Source organism: Spea bombifrons, chromosome 4 (genome assembly GCF_027358695.1).
Source record: "Spea bombifrons isolate aSpeBom1 chromosome 4, aSpeBom1.2.pri, whole genome shotgun sequence".
NCBI lineage: Eukaryota > Metazoa > Chordata > Amphibia > Anura > Pelobatidae > Spea > Spea bombifrons.
In genome coordinates this window covers 46,589,728-46,610,846 of record NC_071090.1, presented here as the reverse complement: position 1 = coordinate 46,610,846, position 21,119 = coordinate 46,589,728, and the positions used below count along the sequence as shown (strand labels likewise).

General features: G+C 37.7%; 2 protein-coding genes across 4 annotated transcripts in view; both read left to right on the top strand.

The window, feature by feature from the left end:
• Positions 1 to 5,050: 5,050 nt before the first annotated feature.
• SLC35E3 (solute carrier family 35 member E3) overlaps positions 5,051 to 21,119 on the top strand; it is an 87,271-nt gene continuing 71,202 nt past the window's right edge. The window contains exon 1 of the mRNA XM_053465543.1: positions 5,051 to 5,060. The gene's annotated coding sequence lies outside the window, so the exon portion shown is untranslated. The remainder of the gene's footprint in view (positions 5,061 to 21,119) is intronic.
• BEST3 (bestrophin 3) lies at positions 5,222 to 20,260 on the top strand. Of its 3 annotated transcripts, XM_053465536.1 has the most exons (10): positions 5,222 to 5,407; positions 6,312 to 6,481; positions 10,388 to 10,482; positions 11,785 to 12,018; positions 12,566 to 12,720; positions 13,265 to 13,342; positions 13,449 to 13,601; positions 17,315 to 17,395; positions 18,678 to 18,829; positions 18,919 to 20,260. In XM_053465536.1, the coding sequence occupies exons 2-10, from the start codon at positions 6,330 to 6,332 to the stop codon at positions 19,811 to 19,813; spliced, it is 1,995 nt and encodes a 664-aa protein (XP_053321511.1). In that variant the 5' UTR covers positions 5,222 to 5,407; positions 6,312 to 6,329; the 3' UTR covers positions 19,814 to 20,260. The 3 variants fall into 3 exon arrangements, with proteins under 3 accessions (XP_053321511.1, XP_053321513.1, XP_053321512.1); XM_053465538.1 differs by lacking the exon at positions 5,222 to 5,407 and having other exon boundaries at positions 6,363 to 6,481; positions 10,402 to 10,482; positions 11,873 to 12,018; XM_053465537.1 differs by lacking the exon at positions 5,222 to 5,407 and having other exon boundaries at positions 6,363 to 6,481; positions 10,402 to 10,482.

Below are 21,119 nucleotides of genomic sequence, written 5' to 3'. Positions count from 1 at the left end.
TTACCCATCCTTAGAACCGGGGTTTATCCAGCGGCAGCTCTGGAACTCTGGCCAGGGATATGCCCAGCCCTGTCGATCAGGGTCCAGACGACGGATCAAGTTGTTTTTCTGTACATAACATCCTTGAAGCCTGAGCTCTCCATTCACACCCCAGGATTGATGCTTCTCACTCAGGATCACCTAGAAGCAGTGCCTCTTTTTTGGGTGGTCATTTCTGGGCATAGAACTGTATGGAGGGCCGGGCTGTCTGGTAGTTGATGGGATTATACTCCTGATCTAATTATGTTTGTGTGTATAAATATCTGTGCTGTTCCAAATAAACTCAGTTCTGTTCTCCCCATCCTGTCTGATGCTTGGGGTGGGCTGTTATAGTAACTTTTCAGGACAGTACATACACTGAATCCCCTAAACTACGGCTAGCTACAGCGCCATAGCAGCTCGGGTGCAGAGGCATCCCCCTTCTCTCTACAATGCTGGTTCTGTCTTCTGAAGGGGTTAACCTCTGTTGTGTCTGCAGAAGGAAGCACAGGTTGGCAGGTGTACCCATTCTGGGCACAGGCCGTCCCATCACAGTGTCCAGTTGTGTGTGCAGTGTATTCTCAATTGTGGGTGTTGGCTGATGCTTATACAAACTTTTTCTGTGTTGCTCAAATAACCTGAAGCTAAGTATATGCTCTTTTCTTGTCTTTGATTTAATAAACTGCATTTGTTCTTGAAGAGTGTGTTGGTGTTATGTTATTTTGGGATATGAACTAGTTTGCTGAAAGTAAGGTAGTTCTTATGATCTTATGATTCTTAAGATTTTCTAATATTTGAAGGTAATTTCTTAATTATTAGAAATTGATATTTTTTAGTCCAGATTCAATTTGAAATTTGATTCAGCCAAAAACGTACCTGAAGAACACTAACTGAAAATTGGGTTGTAAGATGGCTTTGACTAAAATACTGGACACTATAAATGTCATTGAAGGTCTGGAGGGTTAGGATGGTATGTACTTGCTTCTATTTTTACTGTTGGCAAAACCCCACCAATTAGTTATCACTAGTAGTGGCTGGATTCATTTATAGTTCAGGCTTTATGGGTTAATGTGCACAACAGTCAATCTGTGCGAGATTAAATGTTTTAACTTTACAGTGGATTATCAAAGGGCCAAGCTTTGCAAGAAGGGCCATGATGATTGGGTACTGCATACCTAAATCAGATTTAACTATGCATTATTTAGTGCCAAACCAGACTTTTCTAATGCATAGTAAAATCAGTCAGTGTTTCATCTCACCACAATTTATCCCCAAAGTCACTGAAAAACCCATTTATATACTAATGGCCATTTCAGGAAGGGGGCAGAGGTGATTAACCCCTTTGTGACCATATGGGCATACTGGTACATCCATGAAAGGTAAGGCAACATGCGCCTTGGGACATACCAACACATCTGACAGAAAATACAGCAGCACCACATCTGGCAGGTTCTCGATTCAGGGGACTTCCGAGATAATCCAACAAGAACCAATCAGTGGCAAATAGAGTCATGTGATCTGTTAGACCTTATGTCCCCCCCCCCATCTTTGTGATCTGGATGAAAGAGAAAGCATTGTGTATGGAACAATATATACAATTTATAATAACCTTTCGTCCTCATTTGGCCGTGTTCCATCTCCCCCACAACCTCCTCCAATCATTCAATAAAAACATGTTTAGGTTAAGTTTAGTGCTAGATTAGTTTGGTGGGTTTGAGGATAGACCATTTTGAGGAGGAAGAAAAAAAATACAAAACAATTAAAGAATTAAGTTTTTGTTAAAATGGACCACTTCTACAGAGCACAAGCAGTATATGGTATTCTGAGTAAATTGTCTGGTCTGCTGATGTCAATCTTACAGTGTCAGATATTGAGCCAATACCTTATGTCAGATGACACTGATGACCAGATTCCAACTCTGAATGAGGCATATGGAACCTGTGCCGGTGCCTGACCATTGTTGTGTACCCCCAAATATGTTGGTGCCTAAAATCCCCAATTTATTGTGACCCTTGGCATCAAATGTGATGTTGATGCCAGTGTGTTCCCTGCAAATTGAAAACCTATGCATGTGAGGTATTTCCGTAATCAGGAGATGCGGCTGGACAAGTTTGGCTGGATTTCTCTGCCATAACACATAACCTGTGCAAAAAGTCCTAAGCAACACAGAAGTGTTGGTGACGATAGCACCGGAAGGTATTTCTATGGCTAACTTTGGCAGTGATTGGTGGTGAAACAGCTGCATCAAAAGTGTCCAAATGCTCCTAATGAAATATTCTAGGTTGTTTGCTTTCCAAAAGCAACCCAAGCATACCAAATGTAACATTTCAGTTTTCAAACCATAATACACACCTTATAACCTCTTCAGTCCCCTAAGGACGTACCGGTACATCCAAAAAACACATCCCAAGAATCCCCTATGGATGTTCTGGTCCGTCCTGCCCTTCTCCCTTTTGACAGCCTGGACTCCCCCTGACAGCAGAAGCCAGCACAAACGGGCATTTTGAAATTCACAATCGTGTGATCGGGCATTCCCTTCCAGGTCGCGTCACTGCTGACGTCACCCGGAAGGTCATCGGAGGACAGGATATCCCCTGCAGGGATATCCGATCGCTCCGATGAGGCACAGACACTGTGATCTCTATGAAAGTCTGTGGAGAGTGAGAAACCATGTTGAAACAAAAAACGAAGAAAAGAAAATGGTTAGTGATTAAAAAAAAATCACTAAAATAATACAATAAATAGTAATAAAAAAAAACAATAAAGTGAGCTAAGTGATGTCATTGTAACATCACTAGCATTAATAACATGTTCAAGAGGTCCCTAAAAGGACCTCTAACCATTTGTTTTAAAAAATAAAAAAAATACCAAAAAATACAAAAAATAAAATTAAAAATATATATAAAAAATATATAAAAAAGATAATAATAATAATAATAATTAAAAAAAAAACTTACATACGATTGCCCTAACACATCATCTAAACAGTATAACCCTCCTGCCCCCATTCACAACCACCAAACCTGTTAAGCTAAAATTCTACGACTAATGGACACCTTATAGTATGTTCCCTATAAGTGCTGGGAAAGTATGGAAAATCTATATAAATTAGGTATTTCTGAAATCAGGAACCTGAATTGATAAACTTTGAGGGGATTCAGAGAGAAAATGTATAAAAAAATTAGGTGTTTTTTTTCTAATTTTCGTTAGTTTTTACTACATTTCTCATCCTAAATTTCCAGCTAATCATCTAACTATGGTATCAAAATAAAGCTCTATCTCATCTTGAAAAAACAATATATATAGTTTACATGGGTACACTATTCACGGGAAAAGAGAATAATCGCTGAACCGACATACCCCAAAAATGGCAAAATTGAGGTACCAAAAACCCCTGGGACTGGAGGGGAAAAATGTGCCCAATAACTGCTGGGAAAGTATTTAAATTCTATATAATTGAGGCGCTTACAATATCAGGAGACCTGCATTGTTACATTTTGAGTGTGTGTTCTGTCAATTAAACTAATTTAGTTAGGATTCAGAGAAGATTTTCTATTTTTCTATTTTTACTAAATAACTCATACTAAATGTTCAGCTAATCATGATGGGGATGAAAGAAAGTAAACACGCTGCTCTCTGCTAGTCGAGACATAAGAGGATGAGTAGCAAATGTTTACTTGGTAGTACTAAAGCTAACATCTCACACCTCGGTCTGGCCTGCTTATACTTCCAGTGCTATTATATGTGGGGCACTACAAAGGCTTTGATTGGGTCACACAACCGCTTGAGCTACTGATCTAGCAACTGATAAGAAATGGAAAAAGAACAGAAAATTGTTGAACCATATAATTTTGTTTATAACTTTAGAATAGCTAACATTAACAAAACCCTTGTAAGCACAAGAAAGCCTTTCTGAATGCCTTTGCTGCTTAAGTCTGAAATAAATGTGTTGAGTACAAATACTTTCTACAGAGACAATTAAAGCAGGTGAAGTACTGCCCTAGGACAGCTATTTGTAAAGTCCATGAATTATCAGTGATGTCACACCCATCAAGTTTATGGCCAAAAATGTCCCTAAAAACTATCCCTTTTTGCCTGGGTAAAATTTTAGTGAGTGTGTTCCATTGGTAGCATAAGCTGCGCTATTTAAAGTTCTCCAGCACAAATATAGGATTAAATTGTCATTTAGTCCTAGGCTATTGAGTTGGTTTGGGTGATTATAATGTAGATTTATAAATATTATGTACAAAAGTTATAAACCCTGATTTCAGCAGCCCTACCTGCAGTTTATTTTTTCTCCAGAATTATTGAGTGGGTCAGAATTCAGAAAATCTACATGAAAACGTTAAGTTCCTGATCCGAGAGGCTTTTAAATCTTACATGTTACTCAATAACTTAGGTTGGAAAAAGATGCAATCCAATTTAGTTTAACCCTTTGTTTTTTTCCAGAAAAAGGCAACAATCTTTCATTGAGGTGATCCCTTCATCCTATTATACCTTTAAGCCTTATTATAATATTAAATTGGGATGAGAAATTAATCAGTTGATATTTATTTCTAGGATTGGATGAGTCAATTGTATGATCTGTTCATGTGGTTAAGAGATACTCTAACCATTATGTGCCGTTTAATGCATATGATAGCTCCCCATACATTTTTATGATGTCCCTTCTGCAAAAGCAGAATCCCCCCTTTCCATTTGCCCCACTTCCCTTCCCTAACTATTTCCAATGTAAAAGATGTTTTTGGCCTTGTTGGCTCAGCGACACTGTGGGCTGGGGTCTGTTTAGACACCCATGTGCATATGTTGAAAGGGCTCAGGTTGATTTCAATAGGAGTGCTTCCCATGTCACAGCTCCTCGTCTCTGAGAGCACACCTCAGGTTAGTGCTCTTGTTTAAAGTACCCACACAGCTCTTTAATATGCATTCTTCTTTAGGGAGTCTGTCAGGGACACTGTACTTTTAATGTACGGAATTGATGATTCTTTGAGCATCTCCATGATGAGCCAAAATACATAAGCGCACCTCTCTTGTTGAGTCTTGTTTGAGTGACATCTACATGCATTTAGAGGTCCCTTAGTCAATGGTATTCCTTGGAGGGCAGATGGTCATATAAATATAGACTAACAGAGAGAGCTAGGTCAGCAGCTGCTAGCTGTCTTCATTCTCCAGAACAGTCTCTGATGTTACTGACACAGGGTATGTTGGCACAAACAGAATACAAGTAGAGAAGATAGTAGGCCCCTCTATACTACCGGGGACACCTTATTGCTCTGTGATTAATGCTTTGATTATCATCAGAAGAAGACTGTGAAAGTAACTGAATGCCAAGCATTTTTGACCACTGAAAGGATACCAAGGACCCCATCTATGACAATTCTCATAACAGGTTGGTTTGAACATATATGGGGTTGTTTAGTAGATTGTTTACTAGATAATGCTTTTATTTCTTATATAATTAGGTAGTAGACACTAAACTCATGTCATCAGGCTACAATGTAGAACATTAAACGACAGGCAGTAATAAATAACTTGAAGAGTAGGATAAACAAGTCATGTCCACATAGCATTTGCCAATATTGTGCAATAATTTCTGTTTGCTTTACAAAGTGGAAGTTCAGGATAGTCACATAAAGTCAAGGCACAAGAAGAAATAATAAAATGTTCTTGACATCCTAGTTACAACTTGTAACCTTTTGACCTTCATTTTCACTTTCTTTATTTTTTTAATAATTCATTTAAAAACATAATATATGTAAAACAAATATTATTAGAAATGCAACACTGGATTTTGTTTCTTCATCTGGATTCATGCAAAGAGGAGTATCTTAAACAATATGGATGTATGTCTTTTCAACTTTACTATGTTAATATGAATGGAAGTGAGTAGTTAAGTAATGGGTCATCTTTACAGAAGAACAAAGAAAATAAACTGAGACACGAGACACAACAAACATCTTGTGAATATATTATGTGTGATGCCTGCTTACATGAGCTATTTTGTAAAAATATAAGCACGGTAGTATATACTAAGTGAATGTCCCAGTTCCTATGAGTCACACATGGATTCAATAGGAATGTTATCTCGTGGAAAATTTGTACAAAATTTGCTAAATGATCCTACTGTTTGACAGTTTCTGTGTCCGACTGGTGGGGGTTGTTTACTAGAAAAGCATATTTTGTGATAAAGTAATAATGCACATATCTGCACATCTTTGCTACTTTGATATCAAACAATCAGTATGGAGAAGATTTCTATGAGCAGTTCAGGATTTCTCACAAATTTCTTTCAGGGGTACCGTGTTTTGAAGATGACCGTCACTTACTCTAGTAAAGTAGCCAATGCTACATTCTTTGGGTTCCATCGACTACTCATGAAATGGAGAGGCAGCATCTACAAACTGCTCTACAGAGAGTTCTTTATGTTTATCAGCTTATACACTGCACTAAGCATCATCTACAGGTATGAACCCTAGGTATAGTTCACAACTCGGTTTTTGGGGTCTAGCGGTCATGACCATTCACAGAATGAAAACACACCCAGAGCCTAGGGAGCCAAAAGTCACAATTAAAAACATACTGCCCCAGAAAATGTTAAAAGTGCACTTTCCTTTGTATTTTCATTACTAGTATCAGTTTAAAAAAGTACTGTGCTGTTTTCTTTTTATAAACAGTTTTAGTTGATACATAATATAACAGTTCTAATTTTTGCATAACGTGTTTCCGGGCAGCTGAATGTTCCCCGTTTGTATGTTTTCTAGCTCTGTTATCTTAACTCAGCGTACTAGACAAACAGCCATATCTCTTCATCATACTTTCTGTGGTAAACAATACATTCCCCTAACCTTATCACCCATCTGGGAACTCTGAGGAAATTCATAACAAACGTTATGATGGGGTAAAGGTGATGGAAAACCCCTCTACTTAAAATTAATGTGGTAGCAGAGGCAAAATTAAACACTAATCTGCAACAACCAGACTTGTTTTTCCCTCAGAAATCTTGTTGTGTTACCACCACTGCAAGGGAGTCTGGGTAGGTGTGCGCACATTAAGTTACCATTGATTACTTTTTGCCACTATATTCACTTTATACATGGACCTCTTGGAGCAAAGAGGTGCAAAAGCCAGATCACCACTCATGGAGAGCTGTTTCATCCTTAATAGGACTCATCAACATGAGGTTGTGATACTGGTTTATTGCTTGAGGCTTGCTACAAGAAGCACATGTTACAAAGGTAATGGTGAGGTAAAGGTGATGGAAAGACCCTCCACTTTAAATTAAGGGGGTAGCAAAAGCATTATTAAACACTAATCTACATTACAGGCAAAAGGTGATCATTGCTAACCTTGTTTGCACATGCCTACCCAGAATCCCTTGCAGTTCGGGCAGAACTACAAGATTTTTAAGGGAAAAACAAGTCTTCTGGCTTGTATAGTTGGTGTAAACTAGTGTTTAATAATGCTTCTACTACCCCCTTAAACAAATTCTATGGCAAAGTGGATTTTAGTGTACAAGCAGGAAAGCATTGCCATACAAAAATTAGCTCAGTGAGGTGTTTAGGCAGGGAAAGCCACCCAAAATATCACATGACCAACAACAATGGCAGTCTCCAGGTCTGCAGAAAGTTTATTGAAGAGAAATGAGATAAAACTAGGTTTGTTGTCAGTACTAACTTAGATTATTGCATACAGCACTGTATTTTCAAAAATATAGTTTCTTACATTTAACCAGCCTGGGAAAGACACAAAATGTATAAAATATTTATAGTTGCATTTTAACAAAAAAGACAATAAAATTAGTGGGGGTTACCAGGTTAGTCATTTAACTTTAACCCTCTTAGATTATAATCTGTGTCATAAAGAATTGCCAAAACTAAATTGGAAGTGACACATGGCCCTGTCATCAAAAGTAGATTAATAACATTCCAAAAAAGTTTTAAGCATACGGTTGAAATCTTGGTAGGATATGGAGAATGAATCCACTGACTACATATGCAAAGTTTTTCTTGCACGATTTTGGTCACGTCCCAAAAAACCCTGCCAATAAGTGTGAGATTCCTGGAAGCGTGTTAGTACAGTTAATTTTCCACTTGCTGGCTTTTTATAGTCTTTTCAATTTTCTTGGACTTGGAAAACCTGTGGGAAGTCCATACCTGGGAAGTCACGGGGCTTGACCCTGAGTCTCAGGCTTTTTGTCTGCATCTTAGGATAAATGTGCAGATTCTCAGTGTCACACAGTTCTTCCTATTCTACACTGCTGTGATCATATATAACAGGGGCGTCCAACCTGCAGCCATCCAGCTGCTGCAGGACTACATTTCCCATCATGCTCTTTCAGCTAAGGGGCTGGCTGAGGAGTATGGGAGATGTAGTCCTGCAGCAGCTGGAGGGCCGCAGGTTGGACACCCCTGATATATAGGATTCCCAATTGGTGTGCTACCAATATGTTATGGCTGATATCCCTGCTTGACGGAAGTCAAGGCTTCCACGAAGACCGTTATTGGAGTCATTTGCTTAACACATTTTATGAGTAGCTACATAGAATCTGCATTAAAGGGACATTAAAGGGTTAATATTTCAGTCTCAGGGTCAACTCATTTAGAAAGTACCCAGGTATGATAATGACAACCTTGCCTCTAGGTTCTCAAGAAGTAGGATGTACCCTTAGGTAAGAAATGCAAAAAAATTAAATCCAAAGCAACGTTGGCTTAATAGAATAGTCAGTCAAGAAATAAGGCAGGAGAGAATGTGTTTAAAGCATATAGATCAAAGGGATCAGCAGCATAATTTATCAAATACAATGATGCTAACAAAATTGGCAAAAGGATACTTAGAATGGCTAAAGTAGAAACTTAAAAATGGATAGGCAATAACAACCATCCCCCCATAAAAAATAGTACATTAATGATAAAAAAGGAAACTGTTGGCCCACTAAAATCTGAATTTAGTAAGTTGATTAGTAAAGATTATTAAAACCAATGCCTGCCAGTTTTCAAATAATGCTACAAAAATCTTGCAGCAAACATGTTATTTTCTGGCACCTCACAAAGTAATAAAACTGCTAAATAAACTTAAAAAAGAAAATGTCCCAGGGTATTCATCTGTGGATACTTTGGCAACTTAGCCCAGAAATAGATCTTCAAGGATTATTTCTTGCCTGACATGGTGCCAAATACCGGCGTAAGGCCGGTACCAATATTAAAAAACAAAATAACAAAAAACAATAACTCATGAAAAGTGACAAAATAAGGCATTTGACTGTGCTTGCACACAATGCGTCTTAGTCCTTGAAATAGTGTGCCTGAGTAGAGTAGAATGCCTATTTACGCTCCCAGCCAAACTTTTATATGCGGACAGCACAACTGTTACAGAAGAGCAGCAGGGTTGTAAATCTTTTCTACACCATGCTGAGGTTAGGGATGAGCAAAACACATGAGCTCACATTTTGGCAGCTCTTAGGATGATGCAGTGGATTGGTCCACAGGCAGGCACAGCAGTAAAAATGGAAATGGATGGGGCAGCAAACATGGTAAAAGCAGTTAGAGATGGTGGTTTGTATTTCACGGCACATATACTACAGCTGGTGGTAAGGATGGATATTCCAACTGACGGGCAGTAAGGAGCAGGAGAAAGCAGGTCTACCCCACCACCATCTATGTCAGGATGTAGTCACCCGCTGGAACTCCACCTTGGACATGATGGAACAGATCCTACAGCAGCAGAGGACTCTTCACGCATGTCCTCTGAGCACAACATTGGGGTGTCCAGCCCAATGGGAAGAGGGGAATGGGCACTCATTGGGCAGGTGGTGGCAGTCCTGACGGTATTCAGGGATGTGACCGAGAATTTAAGACAGAGCACTGCAACTTTGGGCCAGGTAATCCCCTGCTTACCTATATTAAAAAATGCATAACTTCCTGAAACAATATTGGCGTTTCCAGGCAACAGATCACATGTGGTGGTTGAAAAGCTGATCAGTAGGCTGATAGAGAAGCTGACAGGTCGCATGCAATCCATCATCAACATCCCAGAGTACAAGCTGGCAACCCTCTGTGACCCAAGAGTTAAGGGCAAGTTGGCCTTTAAAAATCATTTTAAAACTTGGAGGGACGTGCTTGACAATCATTCAAAGCAAATGGTTGAAGGATGTTTGCTTACAATGTTATTCAGTGCCCTGCAGCACCAATTTCCTGATGAATGGGGATCTCTCATACACCTCAAACGGTTGTCTGCACTATCAAGTAACAAATAAGGGATCTCTGGCATGACATTCATAGTAACTGCACCAGCTGGAAGCATTTAGGTAGTCTGGAGGATGTGTGTTTGTAGGCTGTTTACAAAACGTGCATTTATTTTATTTATGCTACAGATTCTTTCTTACAGATATTCAAAAACGTTACTTTGAAAAGCTGGCACTTTATTGTGACAGATACGCTGAACAAATCCCAGTAACATTTGTGCTAGGTAAGTACCGCTTACTTATGCAGTCATGCCACTTACCTGTTTGCTCAGAAAAGAAGCTCAGCTGCTTGAGTCTTACATTGGCATCTGCACTAAGATGCTACAGTGGATTTGGACAGATTATTTGTTAATAAATTCCGTAGGTTATTTTACCAAGTGGAATATTTTCATTCAATGGATGGAACACTTCTAATGTATCTAACTGATTTTAGTAATGCTTTGTCATGGATTTTTTGTTTACAATAATATATCTTATATTTTCAGCAGATAGTACATGAGTAACATAAAAGGCTAGCGCTCCCTGTAAGCTGTGTTGAAGCCAATGTTATGTGCAGGCTTATTGTTTAACAAATAAGTGCAACATGTCAATTTTGCACAGAATTGGTTGGTAATAAGTAGCTACAAATGGCATTGTGTGAGTCCACTCACACTAAGAATCCTTCGGGATTCATATGATCTAAGGTCTTCTGCGTTGCACCCCTCTGTAGCCATGCTTTTAAATGAACATGTGTCACAGTTTAACAACAGAACGGATCAAAAGAATTGTCTAATGGTCTAATGGGAAAAGAGCAACATATGAATATATAAAATTTAAATGTGCTGATTGCAATGCTATTACAGTCACGTGTAAATCAAGCAGACTCAATCAAAAATAAAATAAAAAAATAATACAAACTTAGATGTACACTCATTGTATTAAATGGGTGAGAGAAAGAAATAAACTTGAATCAAACCAGCATAATGGTACAAGAGTTTTGCCTCGGTAAAGGCCACAAGTATCCTCTGTGTATACTACATGCAGGCCAACTCAGTGCTAGTAATGAGGGATGCCACTCTATTGTGGTGAATTCATATATCCAGGGACATTCACATATGAAACAGAAAACACAAATGTGTAATGAACATAAACGTATTCTATTTAATAACATTGTGAAACGAGATCAATACACAAGGTGGATGTGCCTTTCTTCAGAATTTAGATCAAATGTTATTGAGAAATACAAAATTATTGTGATGCAGTTTCGATTCATTCATAATAATAATAATAATATCCATTCATATTAGTACAAGACAAGTTATTAGATGTCTGGCAGCTCTGGTTAGTTTGTATGTGCTACAACTGCAGCAAGATGTCTTATCCATCATTTATATGACTATTTTTGTAAATTCAGAATTTGAAGGGTGAAAGCTAGGATTTTTTTTACATCTTATTTTCAGCTATTTAATATATCGTGGAACATGTGGTATAGTGGTTTTATATATCGGATGAGTTGAAGGGGACTCTAATTTCTATGTATTGTACAGGTTTTTATGTCACCCTAGTGGTAAACAGATGGTGGAACCAGTTTGTGAATCTCCCTTGGGCTGACAGACTTATGCTCCTAATCTCCAGCAACGTACATGGAAGGGATGAATATGGACGTCTCCTTCGGAGGACACTAATGCGTTATGTAAACCTCACATCCTTACTGATCTTCCGCTCAGTCAGCACTGCTGTTTTTAAGAGATTCCCAACCATGGACCATGTTGTAGAAGCAGGTGAAACAACTTTAGTGGTTTCAAATCTTATATATGAATGTCATATAATTTAGGAAGAGTCTGGGTAACCTCCATCTGAAGGCCTCTAATAATATTATTACTGTACTAAATGTATAATTACATTTTCATTAGTTCAGTTTCCTTTCTATATATATATAAAATATGTTATATACTTAATATGATACATTTAAAGTAACCATGAGTAAACTGCAAACTTAACATCAAGATAGTTGTAATCAACACCTTTACTAATGTTATAACACAGTACAAAAACATTTTTCATATGATGATATTTAACGTAATATACCTTGTTTTCCATTTCCAATTTCTGTAGGCTATTGGGGGAAACAGTTCTACAATGATACTGATCTTCACAATCAGTGTTAATATAGAGAGCACCTGAAATATGTTTGGCGCCTATAGGCATTTTTAAACCTTTTTAGCACCCGCACTGTCTTGTATGTATGTATGTATTGTACTAGTAGCCATTGTAAGGGTTTAATACCCCTTACTCCAGTTATGTTATAAAGAATTTCTTTCCTTACAGGATTTATGACTGCTGATGAAAGAAAAATATTTGATAACCTTAAATCTCCTCATCTTAAATATTGGGTGCCAGTCATTTGGTTTGGAAATTTGGCATCAAAAGCAAGGGCTGAAGGGAGAATTCGTGACAGCGTAGATCTACAATTAATGATGAATGTAAGTAGGAGGAAAAGATCTACGTGTTGATGGCCTTAGTATGACATAACAAGTTAATATCTCTCATTATTACATTTTATTTATAGAACACCAACAGATTTAGTAGCACTATTGCAATAACATTAAAATGAACACTATACACAATCAACATTTACACATGTTAAGACATTCTGGCACAAGCAGGTTCTGTTCTTGGAAGCTTACAGTCAATTTTGAGGTTGAAGGTGGAGTGAGATAGGAGCAAGGAGAATGATAATGAAGGAAAAGTGGCTGCTTGAATAAGGGCGATTTAATTGCAGCATCCATTTCAAGCTGAGGTTAGAGGGTTTGAGATCTGGAAGGTGTGAAGGGAACAGTTATTTTGCTCCTAATAGGTGAGTTTTTAACTAGTGTTGAAAGCTAGACTAAGTAGGTAAGAATCTGACTGAATAAGGCATGGTTTCAGAAAATGGGTGCACTAAGGGTGGCATCCTAGAGATGAATATGTGAAGAAGTGACAACAGTGAAGGGCAATGCATATTCATATTTAGGTATTTCTTTTAAGGAGATGAACCAATATCGCTCCTGGTGTGGTCTTCTCTTTGGTTATGACTGGGTCGGTATTCCCCTTGTATACACACAGGTAAGGAAACATGAAACTTCATATTTTATATTTTAGAACACTAAAACTTTAGAAAGTATTTTGTGTTTAGAATTTAAACTAAAATGTGCCTTTTTGATGTCTCCAGGTAGTTACACTGGCTGTTTACACCTTTTTCTTTGCTTGTTTAATTGGACGCCAGTTCTTAGATCCAGAACAGTCATACCCAGGACATGACTTAGATCTGTACATTCCAGTTTTCACTCTGCTACAGTTCTTTTTCTATGCAGGGTGGCTTAAGGTAAGTAATAGCTGAATAATAGCTAAATACAAAATGTCCTTATTTTACATTAGCTTAAGTTATGCATGCTAGCCCCCATGTCCCTCCCATCAGTCCACCAACATCCGTCCCATCATCCCACTCATTGCTCCACCCATCACTCAGCTTTACCATCCTCCCATAAGCACACCTTATGAGAGCAGAGGCAAGCTAGTGGCACCTGGGTGTAGTATTTCTTCAGGGCTCCCTATTAGATGCTAACATGCAAACTCACTCTTACACCATCTCACTCTAACACCATACACTTACACACATTCTTTCTCTTGCTACGCCTATCCCTCTCCCAGGCACCAAAAACACCATGCTCCGCCCTGACACTCCAATACGCTGACATGCACACACTCAAGAAAACAATGTACACTGGCACCCACCCACACATGCTAACACCATACACACACACTCATGCTAACACCATGACTTATACACTGACTAACACCATACAGTAACTGGCACACATATGAAAAATGTGGACAGAGCTCTGGTTTTAATAAATAATAAATTGCAACACACAATTTGGGATTAATATAAAATTATTTTATCATATAAAAAGAAATAAACAAAAAACAATATATTGTCAGGAAAGTAGAAAACTGCACAATCATATAGTAATACTTGCAAAGGAACAACTAAATAAACTAATCTACACTTTTGAAGATATTATGGTCCTGGCCGGGAACACCGTAGAACACTCAAGTTAAATAACAACCCAATGCCTTAATGCAACGCGTTTTAGTCCCCCTGTAGATCTTCCTTAAGCAGGTGTTTTAAATGAGTATCACCTGTTATAGGGGTTGGTCAGGTTTATTCCTTTTACAATATTTAAATTACATTTATGCACATTGGGGATTATATAGTATTTTACACACATGCTAACACCATGCACTCATCCACAGCCATGCCCAACACTATACATCAATACACACAAAATAATGAAATACACACTCACACTAATGAAATACAGTAAAACATACACCACACTCATACACATGAAGACATTATCCAACAACATACACTAACACGCACACTGACTCTAACACTTTACATACACAATGTACTCTATCACAACAGTACATTACACATACATACGCACTCTACTTCCCTCCCCCTCACTGAGTCCTGTCTCCTATGCTGCTTGCACTCTTTTTGCAAGCTGCCACTGCCTCGCTACATAACACACATATTAACATACTAACAAACACACACTAACATGCTCACACAATAACCTAATTACACACATATACTAACATACACATTTACATATACATGTACAGTGACACACTTACACAAACTAACATCCCTAAACACACATACTAACATACATATATATAGTAACACACACTGTATCATACACATATAGTAACATACAAACAGATACAATAACATACTTATGCAGACTAACATCCTTACTTACACACAAACTAACCTACACATATATTAACATACTCACACAAACTAACATACTCATTTACACTTACACAACCTACCTTCGTTGGCTCAGGATGGGGTACCTCAGCACCGGTTCTTTTGCTCCCTCAAAGTCCTCACATGCTATGTCTGAGCAATGGAAAATGTCAAAGATGACCTAGCTGTTTGAGCTGGTGGAGAGAGGGGTTTGGTGGACCTTGTATTGTGGCCTGCAGGGACCTCCATTAAGCCTGGGTCTGTACTGGGGCTGGCCGCTTCCCTGTGGCCAAGCAGGGGAGCCCATGCCTTGTACACCAGTGCTGGGTGTAATCCCATGATGGTGGTCCTGCATTCATTTATAACTTAATCTAATCAGGTATCATCAGGTATGATCCATGTTGTCTTCCATTGATCCACGGTTATTAGACATGCTGTGTACTTTACAACAAACATATGTCAAATCAGCATACTTAAAATTAATATAATACTGTATATATAGTTGACAAGATGTAATATGTATGATGTGTGTAAAAAAATTGATTCAACTTTCTTTTTATATTACCTTTAACAAATCAAAACTGAGGAAGACATGCAGACCATATGTATTATTTGACAGTATCATTATTAAAATATAACAATATAACAATATGTACAGTATATAATAATACAACTGGGCCACATGGACTCCTCGGGTATGTCTGAGGCCATTGCAGCTCTTACTAAGCAACTTGTTACCCTAAGTCAGACAATGCAAGATCTTCAGCTTCAGTTAACCAAAGAATTACACCGTCTTCAGAATTCTTCTGATTCTCCTATGTCGAAAACTCCTCCTTATTTGGAAGGAGCAGCAGCTCTTGAACCTCAAGTCCCTCTTCCGGAAAGGGTTCTTAGGCCAACATGTGTTACCTCCTGTTGAGTTCTTTTCTCCTTGAAGCTGCAAACTTATAGCAGTGATTTCATCAACATCCATACAGTGATTTCATTATTATCTGGAGAACCTCAAACTTGGGCTCATCATTTGTTACATATTAATAGACCTATTTTGAACTCCTGGGAAACATTGGACAAATGGACAAATTATTGACAAATTATGTGGAGACTTCGACATTCGGCTCAAGCCTGTATTAAGGCTATTAATCAAGGACGTTGCACAGTTGAGAAGTACATATCTGAATTTCAATGTTTGTTACATGGAATGAGCATGCCCTGTTGTACCAGTTTCACTTAAGCCTTACTGAAAACCTAAAAGATGAGGAGACATTAAAAGGCATTATTCAACTCTCCCTGCAAATAGATAGGCGATTACGTGAAAGATGCTTGGAAAATATGTCTCTCCCTTTTCTTCCCACTACTCCTACAATTCCTTTGTCCTCCTTCCCCCGGAGAAGAACCTATGCAAATTGTACTCACCCCTGGTCCCTTGAGTCCTCAGAAGATTTTGCACTGCAGGTCTCAGACATTTCCTTAGATTGTGCCCTACAATACCTGCAAAGCGTAGAGGTAAGGAGCTACCTGATTCTATGTTTATTAGGGGAGACTCAAACTGCTCCACTAACTATCCATCTCCTATTGCAGTGGACAGACCAACCTATGCCCCTTCTTGCAATAATTGCTGTTTTATGAACATCTCTTTTTAAAAAAATCTCCTTTCTATTCCCTTTCATCTGATGTCCAAGCCACTGTATGTTCAAACCATGCATGGCAGTCCTTTTTTGTTTTGGGCCAGAGACTAAGGAATCAATTCCTCTGCAACTGTAGATTGGATCCCTACATTATGAGACTCTGACTATTGATCTTGTCTGTTCAGTTAGATTCCCTTTCATTCTGGGGATCTCATGACTCCGTCTTCACAATCCCATGATCAATTGGTCTACGTCTACCAGTACAGTTTTACCATTGACCATGAGTTTGTGTTATCCTTTAGTACTGCTGCCTTATCCTTGAATCCTTACATCTTGAGTCTTACTCAGGAATCCTGACCTCGGCTTGCCTTAACTAGGATTATTCCTGATTCTCCCGCATTCTATCCCTGTTGTTCCTGTATATATATATATATATATATATATGAGACAGAGAGGAGGAGGTTATTAAATGTTGCCCCATCTCATCTGCATCCACCCCCAAATAACAGCAATGCTATTTTAAAAACTTCACTATGATTTTAAGTAATCAGAGTAAACTTATTTTGCTTTGTTAACAATATTTCATTTTAACAGGTAGATATATAACAAACTAAAATTGCAAGATTTACTCAAATGCACTCATTACAGGTTGCTGAACAACTAATTAACCCTTTTGGTGAAGATGATGATGATTTTGAAACTAACTGGTGCATAGACAGAAATTTCCAGGTTAGTGTTCTCTTTATAGTATTTAATATAATTCATTCACAAAACTTTAATTTTAGAAAACTAAATTCAACTCAGTGCCATGATTGACTTTGTTGTCATTTTGAATGCCCCTGTACATTAAGATAGTTACATAAAGAAAATATGTGAAATGTCTGCTCAGATATGACTGTTTATTGAATCCTTTCTTTACTAGAGGCATGTGAAATAAAAAAAAATACAAAAAAAAAAAACATTGTTGGATGTGAACACAAGCTACAAGCCATTAAATGCCCAAATATATTAATAAATATGTCCAATAATTCCAGTAAATTCATTTGTGTAATAGAGGTGTTGGATCTGTGTAATGGAGGTGTAGACTGTTATAAAGAAACAGTAGACTGTAGGTTTGCATATAGCGAAATTTGTGAACATTATGCAGGATGCATCTTGGGACAGAGAAAACAGCAACCCACTAAGACTACAAGGTTTCCATTAAAACATTTGGAGATTATGATAATTAAAGAAACAATGTCCGCATCAGGACAATTCATGTAAAACATAAAAACAATTTTTATTATATTTCCACTTGTAATTTCTGTGTTAGAAGCGTGTGAACTAATTTTGCTCTTGTGTTTCCTCCCCGCAAAAAAAAATGCCAGAGAATAATTGCTAAATTACTTATCTCATTAGAGTCTGTAGGTTAACAGTCTACTTCCCATTTAACCCTCATATCTGCACATTTATATTGACCTAACCAACAATATGCTGCCCACTACCTGATAGATTGACTGTGTGGATGGAGAATGTGAGTTTGTCAAACCCAGACCACATGTATTAAATGTTTTAAAAGACAACTGCAACCATATTCTCTATAACCAGAAGGTTTTGTATCTAAAATTAGTTACATTAAGGAAATTAAAATGTGGCGGTTATGTTACTGGAATTAAAACCTTCATGTGGCTGAAATTACAGTTCAAGCCGTCCATTATAGTGTAGAAGACTAAACCAGTAGGCGAGTGATACTCTTGTAGTAGAACCATATAGCAAAACAAGGAATACGCATACAGCCAGCAGACATATACTGCTAATGCTATAGGTGCAATTTAAAAGCATTTGCATAACCATTGGGGATTAAGTCACACGATATAGCCATATATTGCTGAGCCCACCACTGCCTCATATTAACCCAATTTCGATGAGTCTTATTTAATCCTCGCACTGCTGTATTGTATCACATGGTGCTGAATCAGTCTTTAAGCCACCGAGGCTGTCCTGCAATTTAGAGTCCTCTATTTGTGCCTAGGTTTCTCTCATGGCAGTAGATGAAATGCACATGAACTTACCGAAGATGACTAAAGATATTTACTGGAACGAGTCTGATGCACGACCACCCTACACATTGGCAGCAGCTGATTACTGTATCCCTTCATTTTTGGGATCAACTGTTCATATGGGGTAATATAACGTGAAAATACCACCATTCCAGTTTTTGGTTTGAATTGAGTCTTCAGTGATATGGCAATGAATGTTTGTGTCTGTTGCAGGCTTCCAGACTCTGTATTTCTACATGAGGATTGGCTTTTGGATGAGGAAAAGCACAGAAGACAAAATTCTGTTGTAAGAAGAGTGAAGAGGTTCTTAAGTGTTCACGAGCACCCTGAGTCTCCTACTCGGAGAGCTTTCAGTCGACAAGGAAGTGATACTTCTAATTTATTTTTTCCTGCTAATGAAACAGGTAATATTGGTAGCTACCATGAAGTGCCTCATAGGGGAAGATCTCATTTAATTCATGTTAAAAGACATGAATCATCAGAAAAGAATCCTGTGCCCCACACCCCTAGAGGTGATTTGTCAACAATTCGGGAGGCTAGTAGATCTGATACGTCAGAAAGACAATCATCCCATGACAGCAAAAATACACCTAGCTCACCTCTGCATGTCCCTGAAGTTGTGGTTACTACAACCGATGAGACCATACCAGTTCCAAAATATAATGAGCCTTTGCAGTCAAATCCACCCACAGCTACAAATACTTCACCAAGCACAGTGGAACACCACACCACTAATGACATGGAAGATGATACAACTATTGTTAAACAGAATGTCCTAGAAGAAAGACAAACCAGTCTACAGGTGCCAACAGATGAGAGAAAGTCAGAGAGCTGTGAACAAGAGCAACCGAAGATTTCTCATAGATGGAGTGAAACAGTATTTCCATCACACAGTCCTGTAGCCAGTGCAAAACCAATTGGGAAATCATTACAGGACATCCCCTATGCATTGTCTACTGAAAATAGAAAGTCTGCTGATGGGAAGGACTCTAGGCCAACACCTCCCCCTCCCCCGGAAGAGGAAATGTTTGAGTTAATAAAGCATATAGATGCCAAAGAAACCGACATTATTGATTATAGCGATGAAAACAAAGAAGGCAATATATGAAAGGAATCAACAATAAAACAAGTATTGTGAAAATACAATTATACATCGTACAAGAAAGCACAATTATTCATTACTATTTTTCAATAATTGTTTTTGTACCAAAAATGTGGATTGACTCGGATAAACTACACCTCATGTCACCAAGTTCACAGAACACAGCCTTCCATCGTCTGCACTTTTGGATAAGGCACTCTCAAACCAATATCTACAATATAATACTGATATAATGATGTCAGATACCTCAATAATATCAAATATTTCACAGACATTTACATTTGTTTCAGTAAAGCTTGGGCACCTGCATCGATTTTAACAAGTTGCAGTTCTATACCCGTCAACAGTCCTGGATCGCTCTGGACAGGCCTACCTTTTGCTTGCTCGCCCATCATTTTTATCATATTTTAATCTTTTGAAAATGAAAATCAGCTACTGTTTTTTTTCCATTAATTTTACATGATTATGGTGATATATATATATATATGTTTACATATAAAAAAACAGATCTAGATTTGTATTGCAGGTTTGTTATCTTTTTTTTTTTTTAATACAGTACTATGGATACGCAATGTAAATGTGACTTCCAAAAATAAATGACCACACTCTTACCTTATTTTTGCAGATGTTTAGGTGGCAGAATTGTACCAGTCTACCCAATGTTAGATATCTAGAAAATTAGTATTTTTACTTGTCCGCTACAATTTCTTACCTATTACAGTCAAGTAGATTCAAGGAAATTTTGATAAAGAACTTAATAAAAATCTTGTGTCAGAAAAGGAAATATATTGAAGTATCCATGGGTCTGTCCTATACAAGATACAAAAACAATAAAGTTTAATAGAGTTTTCACTTACTCTTGGCAAAAAATGGCTGATTGGGTCTTGTAGCTGAACCCTATATTCCTATATGTGTTAATAATATTCTCCAGCAAATATAATTTTACACATTTACTATAAACGCAATGGTGAATCTGTTACCTATCTTACCCCCAAATAATAGAAAGGCAAGACTAACCAGGTAAAGAGCTCTACGAAGGTGGATCTATACAGATATCATTTTGTGTCCTTTTAAAGAAAACATTTATTATTAGAGTAAATCATATAACCTTTTAGATAATAAGCAAGCACATTTTTTGTGAAGCAAAACGTGTAAAAATATTAATGTCAATTTATTTGTAGAAACAATAAATTTACAATACAATCAATAAAAAATACCTTAAAGGCCACAACAGCCACGCAGTGTATGACTAGAAACTCTAGAGAAATGGACCAATATACATTTAAGGCCATATTCATCATAAGGCAATTTT

Bases quoted from the DNA above. Each gene is read 5' to 3' on its own strand.
- BEST3 (XM_053465536.1), top strand. From the start codon at position 6,330: ATGACCGTCACTTACTCTAGTAAAGTAGCCAATGCTACATTCTTTGGG. The intron at 12,019-12,565 runs GTGAAACAACTT...CTTTCCTTACAG, and splicing joins GGACCATGTTGTAGAAGCAG to GATTTATGACTGCTGATGAA. The intron at 18,830-18,918 runs GTAATATAACGT...TGTCTGTTGCAG, and splicing joins GGATCAACTGTTCATATGGG to GCTTCCAGACTCTGTATTTC.